Source organism: Macadamia integrifolia, chromosome 10 (assembly GCF_013358625.1).
Source record: "Macadamia integrifolia cultivar HAES 741 chromosome 10, SCU_Mint_v3, whole genome shotgun sequence".
NCBI lineage: Eukaryota > Viridiplantae > Streptophyta > Magnoliopsida > Proteales > Proteaceae > Macadamia > Macadamia integrifolia.
Window position 1 is genome coordinate 32,179,213 of NC_056566.1, and position 8,676 is coordinate 32,187,888.

The following is an 8,676-nucleotide window of genomic DNA, read 5'->3' on the forward strand; positions in this document are numbered from 1 at the left end:
ATCTCGATTCTCCCTCTATCTCTCGGCCTCTCTCTCTTGATCTCGACTCTCCCTCTCGGTTCTCTATAACCAAAAGCTCAGACCTGCTATTTCCCTCGACTCTTCCTGCTATCTTGACTCTCCTTCTGTTCGCCGCTCAACGCTCTCGACTATCGCTCTGTTCCACGCTCTCGAATCTCTCTGTTCGTCGCTCGACTCCTCACTCTCTAGGTTCGGCGCTCAACTTCACTCTCGATTCGCTCTCTCTTTGTTACAAAGCTTTGTGCAAAGGTATGAGCTTGTTGTGTTTTCTCTGCACCAACGTTTTCTTTTGTTAATGTCATGGTTTTTTTTTTCTTAACAACTTACCTTGGTGAACAAATTGTTGATTAAATCTCTATCATTCTATATATCTCTCTCTCTCTCTCAAAAGGCATCAATATGTCTAGATCTGTGATTTAGGGTTTTGAGAACAAGAATGCTGATTTAAGGTTATTTTCATTGGCTAATTTGAGCTTATTTATATTTAAAATTTCAAATTCATATCTGTGATGTCTTGCTGTCTCTCTCAAAACCTAAGAGAATTTGGGTTATTTTCCTTGATTGATTTGAGTTTCTTTTCAAAAAAAATTCAATTCCATTATTTTTTATTTGCTTGTTGTCTCTGTCAGAAAAGAATGGAAAACAAAAATCTTAAAGAAGAGAAGAAAGAAAAGGGTCTGCCGACTTCAAGTGCAACAGAAACCAAAAGACTTAGAGAAGAAAATACATTTGAGGAACTTAATCTGATCGACGCCAAAATATCATAATATGAAGCTTGTACTCTAATCAGGATTGTGTACCTGAAGTTCCCTTAAATAGAAACTGAAGACTGACCATGGAACTTTCTCAACCAAATCCACATTTGGTTATCTAGAAATCTAGGATTTTCTAATGGCAATTACTAGAAAAAGCACTTGAGCCCCCAATTATCACCTTCAATTCCCCTCATGAAATTCTATTTCTTCCTATGTTCTATTAAAGTGATAAATCTACATTAGAGAGAGAGAGAGAGAGAGAGAGAGAGAGAGAGGTTACATGGAAACAAAAGATCATACAAGTTTCTGTCTTTGATGAAAGGACAAAAGTAAAAAATGAATAAAAGTTGGACTAGTAAAAAATGAACAAAAATTGTACAGTAAAAAAAAAAATTATTTGCTTGCTGTCACTGTGAAGAACCTAAGAGAATCGTTGTCTCTGTCCTTATATTCGAGTTAAAGTATTTTAAAAATTTCTAATTCCACTCTTGCTCTTGCTTTGTTAAATTATGTTGAAGTATTGCTACTTTAATGCTTTTTGTTTGTTTTGTCTAGTATGGAGAATGTTAGCATGAATGATGTGAGTGAACCTATATTTGGGATGTTATTCAATTCAGAACAGGATGCATATTTTTACAACAGATTTGGACGGGCAATGGGATTTAGTGTTAGGAAACACTTTCTGAATAAGAGCAAGAAAGACAAGATGACCATAACATCTAGGGGATTTGTCTGTTCAAAAGCTGGTTGTCGGTTGAGTGACAAGTGAGACATCAATACTGTTAACCCCCGAGCTGAGACAAGAACAAATTTTCAGGCACGAATGAAGATATGTTTGGTTGATGATGGAAAATACAAATGTTGTGAGTTTGTGAGGGAACGTAATCATGAGCTTCATATTACATCAACAGTTCATATGCTGCGTTCACAGAGGAATATGTTAGACATACATACGCAGGAAATTGATTTGGCAGATGACTCGGGGATCATGCCTAGATCCACAGTTGAGTTGATGGGTAGGCAGGCTGGTGGGATAGAAAACCTGAGTTGTTTGACCCAAGATGTTAGGAACTATCTCCGCACTAAAAGACAGCGTGCCTTGACATATGGTGAAGCAGGTAGTTTGATGAAGTACTTTGTTACCCAAACTAGGAACAACCCATCTTTCACATACTCGTTTCAACTGGATAGTGAAGAACAAATAACTAACATATTTTGGGCTGATCCAAAGATGATCATTGACTACGCACATTTTGGAGATGTAATCAGCTTTGACACTACATTTTGCACTAACAAAGAGTGTAGGCCGTTTGGGTTGTTTGCTGGATTCAATCATCATAGAGGGTACACTGTATTCGGGGTTGCACTTTTATATGATGAGACAGTGGAATCTTTCAAATGACTGTTTGAGGTATTCGCTGAAGCACATGGTGGAAAGAAGCCTAAAACTATATTCACGGATCAAGACAAAGCTATGGCTAGAGCATTAAAAGAAATGTGGCCTCAGACATGGCATGGATTGTGTACTTGACACTTAATACAGAATGGCATTACACATTTGGGTCATATGATGAAAGATGGCTCCAAGTTTCTTACAGATTTAAAGAAATGCATATACCAATACGATGTGGAAGATGAATTCGAAACAGCATGGTATAATTTGCTACACGAGTATGATGTTAAGGATAATGCATGGTTACAACACATTTATGGTCTTAAAAGTCAATGGGTAAAGTGCTATATGAAAAACACATTCACAATAGGCATTCGAAGTACACAGCTCAGTGAGAGTCTGAACATTGACTTGAAGGACTATTTGAAGTCAACTTTGGATGTTGTGCAATTTTTTAAACATTTTGAAAGAGTTCTTAACCAAAAGCGTGGTAATGAATTAAAAGCTGAATTTAATGCACGAACAAGATGCCACGACTTACAAATTCAATGTCAATTGTACAGAAACAAGTTGGGGAACTCTACACTCCTGTAATTTTTCAATTATTTCAAGAGGAATATAATTGGATGACTGTTTGCACCATCATAGACCGAAGTAATGGAATGCCCTTCATTAATTTTCGGGTTGGGATTTTTGAAGCAAACTGTGAGTATAAAGTATGTTGTAACCCACTTCAAGGAATTATAGCATGCAGTTGCATGAAATTTGAGACAGATGGTATTCTATGTTGCCATTGTTTGAAAGTTTTTGATGTGTTAGATATAAAGCGTATTCCTGAATGCTATATTTTGAAGAGATGGACACGGGGAGCAAGAACCATGATAGTCAATGACAGTAGGGGGAAAGAAGTTGAACTAGATGTCAACTTGGATTGTACGCAACGGTATAAGCGTATTTGTCCTGAACTTATTCAAATAGCATCAGAAGCTTCAAATACAATTGAGGGATACAATTTGGTGAAAGATGCTGCGAATGAATTAAGGTTTAAGCTTGGTAATATTAGAATCAACCCAGTTGATTGCCCTGATATGCCAATATTGCCTGATTTCTCCAATGACGTATACAATGGATTACGTTTGAAGCATAAAGAGAAAAGTACAAGAGGTGGTAGACGGTTAAAGAGTTGGGTTGAAAAACAAGGAAAAAAAAGAAAAGTGGAGGGCCAAGTAACAATCAATGATTACAAGAACATCAACCACCGGATGAAGATTGCCTGATGGATAACACATATTCCAGTTACATGTCACTTATGATGAGTAGGTTTGGCTTGTTATAGCGTTATAGTGTTGTATTTTTTATTTTCTTAGTCAAATCTAGATTGCCTAATATTTAATGTCACTTGCAGGATTCTATTTCCCATATATCATCTCAAGCATCTGTAGCTTATCAATCACTAGATGAAGATTATATTTAGATTCAGCTAATGAGGACTGTTGTTTTTTGCTATTAAATACATCCAGTTAATGTCATGGCTTATTTTTGTGATATTAAAACACAAAGTTGCATTGGATCCTTATTTTTATGCTTACCAATATATCCAGGATTCTTATTATTTCTATTGATTTTTAGCCTCTGTTGTACTAACAATCTTTTTTTGTAGGTAAGGAGTCTTTAGCTCAAAATGGTAGAGCACCTGGGTTAGTGCCCAGGTTATGGTGGTTCGAATCCACCAAGACTTCAAAATGTGTCCGCAATGTTCCATACTCTTTTTGTGGATGGATAAATTTGCTGGCTTTGGAACTCCAGTCTACGATGAAATCCTATCCAAATTCTAAGGCAATTGGCTCTACCCATATTGGTAAGTCAGATAGTCTTTTATTTAAACTATATTGAGTGCACATTGCAGTTTCAGTCCTTTATTTATTTATTTATTTTGCTGTCAAGGCTTAGTCATGAGTTCTTTTGTTACTTCTGGTCTTGGCTGGGTTTGCTTCAAATAAGATGGCCTTGGCACTCTCTCTTGTTACTTCTGGCCTTAATGCTATTGGTTCCATTGTTAACTAGAAGGTGAAGGTGTATTCTGTTTGTGATTCTAGGAAGTCATAGTACAACTTTGTAATGTTTTTAATGCCCAAGGTTTTCTGAAGTACTTGACATTTTGGGCTTTTGGCCATGATGCTTGAGGTCTTTCCTAACCATTTGTTTTTTGATTAGATATGTATTTGATCTGTAGTGGAAAGGGGCATCACCTGTTGTAAAGAATCAATTGATAACATATATTTAATTATCCAATATTTAATTATTATTACCAATCTTATATGCTGCTGTGGTGGAGTTATTGGTTTTTTACTTTGCAGGGGAAGGGGTTAGTTTGGGAATCTAATCTGAAGTGGAATGGGGCATCACCTGTTGTATGGCATGTCACTTTAGTCTTATACTGCCTGTTATTTATCCAGAAACAGTATAATGATATAAAATCTTATTTCTAGATTCATTAATTGTAGTCCACGAAAACCTGCATATGCATCAATTATATTTTGACTCTGCAGTGGCATATCAGTTGGAGATAAGATGATTGGTTTCCATTTTTACTTCAGCTAGGTCACTACCTGCAGATCCCAATCAAAGCAAGTTGGTCTGTATCTGTTCCTTCGGCTCTGGTTACTGGTTCTAATCCAGAGATGCATTTGTGTTTGCATTTTCAAACATCACAATCTACATGGAACAGGGACTGTTGGAACGTGGTATGAAGCTTGACACATCTGAGTTACTGGTTCTAATCCAGACGGTTGAGGACTGAATCTGATCCAACCATGTATTGAGCTTGGTTCAGTGGAGTATGAAATTACTTTTGAAGAAACTACATTGATTTCATTTAGGCATGCAACACTTGAATTAGCTACCTCCATCTGAGTTATTCATTTGTCAGTTCATGCGCATGCAGGAAGAGAGGTATTTTTGTACCTTCCCTTGAGGATTTTGTCTCTCTTTTAGAAGCTGATGGCTTTCCATACCCTGACAATCCATTGGAGTGAATATGGTTGCTCATTTGCTATCAAAGGCATTCATGGTATGCATGTGGTTGAAGCTTGTATTAACATTGTTTTGGTATTCATGGTATGCATGTGGTTGAGAATCAAGGATGGGAACCAAGATGAGGATGAAGACATCATATATAGTATCATTTCCAGAGATTTGCAATTGGGTGTATCTTTTCGGTGAAAGCGAGCAAGTTGGGTTGTGGGTTGATTTAAAAAAATGTAAATGTAGGTGGAAGAGATGAGACTAGAGACGAGCATGTGAACTGTCAAGTCATTCCTGTTTCTCTCTCCTCCATTGCCGATAGGCTTTGAGTTTGGTACGAACACTGCTTTCTGCCATTATCCGTTTATGGTAAAAAGAGCTTCACTGAGAGAGAGAGAGAGAGAGAGAGAGAGAGAGGCACCAGAATTTGAGTCTTCCTCATAGGTTCTTGCCCCACTAATCAGTAATTACCATGCATTGTTTGTTCATTATTGTTTTTATGGGAGATTATTTATGGGAAAAAAGATTTTGTGGAGAGAGTGTGGCTCCTGCACTCACATATAGATCCCAATGGTATGTTTTTCTTGGTGAAGGTTTCATACATGAACTGTGCATGCATTGGATTTATTATGAAAGTACTTTTATTCATCTATTCGAAGAGAGTTACATCCAAAACTATCTAGCAATATCTCTCCTATCATTTAACATAGTTTGTATTGGCTTGGGATCCATTGTGGTTACATATGTGGAGCTGATCATGTGAGGATATCCATATCTGGCCTAGACCAACCCAGTGGCCATGTTGTGGATGCATATCTGGACTACCAGAATCCATTGAATCTGTGTGTACTGTCATATTCATGTAGTAAGGATACCATTGGAGGATCCAAGATATGACTGCCCCTACTCCAACTAGACTGGGATAGCCAGGAGGCTCGAACTTCTTGTGATTTAGAATCTTGATTGCCCATGTACTAACAAGTGCTTTTCTCAATTGCTATAAGGATTGCAATGAACGATGATGAGAGATTCTAATTCACTAATCCTCCTCGTTATAAGAAAAAAAAAAAAATCAATGCAATGCATATTATGTCTGAAGAAAAAATTCATATTTTTTTTGCTTCTCTCTTTCCTAGAGTTTTGTATACAAGAGACTCTAGAGTTCACAAGAAATACCAGGTAAACAGAATAAAAAATAAAAGGAAAAAAGAACTAAAATAAAATCTCAGCCATCATAATGCTGCAGCATAACTGTCATTAGCAGCCTTAGAAATCAAATTCTCCATTGGCCTGCAATGTTCATTTCACAAATATCAGAAGAGGAAAGGTAATTATAACACATGCATAGTTTTGTATACTGTGAACAGCTGCAGTCATTGTAAACGCTGACACTTGAAACATTGTCCATAGAGTTTAGTCTTTAGACTCGAGCATATATCTAAGGGATTGAAAGTGTAGCAGCATCATTAATTTTTACCTCAGCAGTCCAGAGCTAGAGCATGCCAAACAAAGGCTAAAGCCGCAAACTTTCCTAGAAATACATAACTGAACCTTGAAAATGCAATTTCATCAATAGAAACTATTAAAAAAAAAAAAAAGAAACCCAACTCTTGGTAAACCAGCAGAAGCATATGACAGCAGTAAGGTAGAACACATTAACCCATCTTTCAAAGTCTTGGTGGATTTGAACCACCATAACCTGGGCATTAGCCCAGATGCTCTACCATTTTGAGCTAAAGACTTTTTACCTACAAAAAAGATTGTTAGTACATTATAGTAATAAGGAAATAATCATAATAATAACCCGACACATGATTGTTACATGACGGAACCAACTTCATTAACGAAACAGTAGTTCTATTTACAAGGACGTTACATAGAAGACATAGCATGAAAGAATTAACACCCAAATACAGAGGAAGATGGTTAAACCATAATAATGGTTGAGCAATGACTGATCCACTACTACTTGGTTCCACACTTTTGGACTATAGGGTGGATGACGAATAGCCGAGATGGCCCGTGTGTTCCTATTAACGCTTTCATTTGAATGACATGCTCCTGTGTCTACAGTCTCTGTATAGTTCTTCAACGCTGGGTCCAACCAAATGAAAGAGTCCGGATGTTTTTCACCTAACGGACATCTGTAAAATCGTCGTCCAGGATTCTTCAACGTTCGAGAAGTCCGGATGACCATCACCCCTTCACCACAGCTACACATCCGCTGTTGTGCATCCATTTCTATGTAAAATGCAATACCCCTAAGAGAAGCTTACATAAAAAAAAAAGGCTCCAATAGTGACAAAAAAAATCTAATTGACATGGATGTAATGCTTAAATTAATATGATATAAGTGAAGATGCCAAAAGGAAACTATTAAAAAAAAAAAATTAAAGGCAGAGAGCAAACATCAAGGTGTGGTATCAAGTGAAAGGCATATGATGAGTCTTTCATTAAAAATAAAAATAAACTCTCTTTCACTTCAATGCAAGAGATGCTTAGCCATATCCACATTGATCCCTAACTCTCCACAAGAATGTTTGACACAACTTTGGACATGTGAGAGATCAACGGGGAATTACAAACCCTTTTCCCCTAATATTTCAGTAGTCAAAACCACAGAGAAAAGGATGCAATCAAAAAATTCTATTAAAAATTGGTGATCCAGGTAAAGCAATACTTGGTATGGTTTTGGTGGGGATTTAATCGTACACTTAAGGTGGGGATTTAATCGAACACTTAATTAATTTAAAAAAAAAAAATTGACATAACAAATACATCCACAAGATTGCATAAAAATGAAGGAGCTATTCTTCATACCTTTGCAGTGAAGAAGAAATGTTGTCGTAGCAGGGAGCGACGAACAGAGAGAGAGTCGAGAGCGTGGAACAGATCGAGAGAGTAGGGAGCGACGAATAGAGGGAGAGTCGAGAGAGCAAGTCCGAGTTTATGGTTACAGAGAGGGTTAGGGCTTCTAGTAACCGAGAGGGAGAGTTAGGGTAGAGAGGGAGAGCTACCAGACTCGAGCGACGAACATATAGAGAGTCGATAGTGTGGAACAGATCGAGAGAGCAGGGAGCGACAAACAGAGGGAGAGTCGAGAGAGCACGTCCGAGTTTTTGGTTACAGAGAGGGTTAGGGCTTCTAGTAACCAAGAGGGAGAGCTACCGGAGTCGAGCGACGACCAGAGAGAGAGTCGAGAGTGTGGAACAGATCGAGAGAGCAGAGAGCAGGGAGCGACGAACAGAAAGAATGTCGAGATTTCAGGGTTAGGGCTTACAGAGAACCGAGAGGGAGATTCGAGATCGAGAGAGAGAGGCCGAGAGAGAGATGCCGAGAGACAGAGAGAGTCGTACCAGATGAGAAAGAGGGAGCAAATTGCAGCCTTTATTTCAAAAAGGTGAACCGACCCGGTTTGTTCTGATTTGTTCTCTAATGGTTTGATTGAAGACGGTTTTTCACTGGTTTAACATTGTATTATGG

The 8,676-nt window shown here is 37.8% G+C and overlaps 1 protein-coding gene across 1 annotated transcript; it reads left to right on the top strand.

The window, feature by feature from the left end:
• Positions 1-1,599: 1,599 nt before the first annotated feature.
• Positions 1,600-2,178, top strand: LOC122092395 (protein FAR1-RELATED SEQUENCE 5-like). Its single transcript, XM_042662708.1, has one exon. It carries the CDS (start codon positions 1,600-1,602, stop codon positions 2,176-2,178), a length of 579 nt encoding a protein of 192 aa, XP_042518642.1.
• Positions 2,179-8,676: the final 6,498 nt, after the last annotated feature.

What these genes read in the sequence shown, in the direction of transcription:
- LOC122092395 (XM_042662708.1), top strand. Translation starts at nt 1,600, where the DNA reads ATGAAGATATGTTTGGTTGATGATGGAAAATACAAATGTTGTGAGTTT.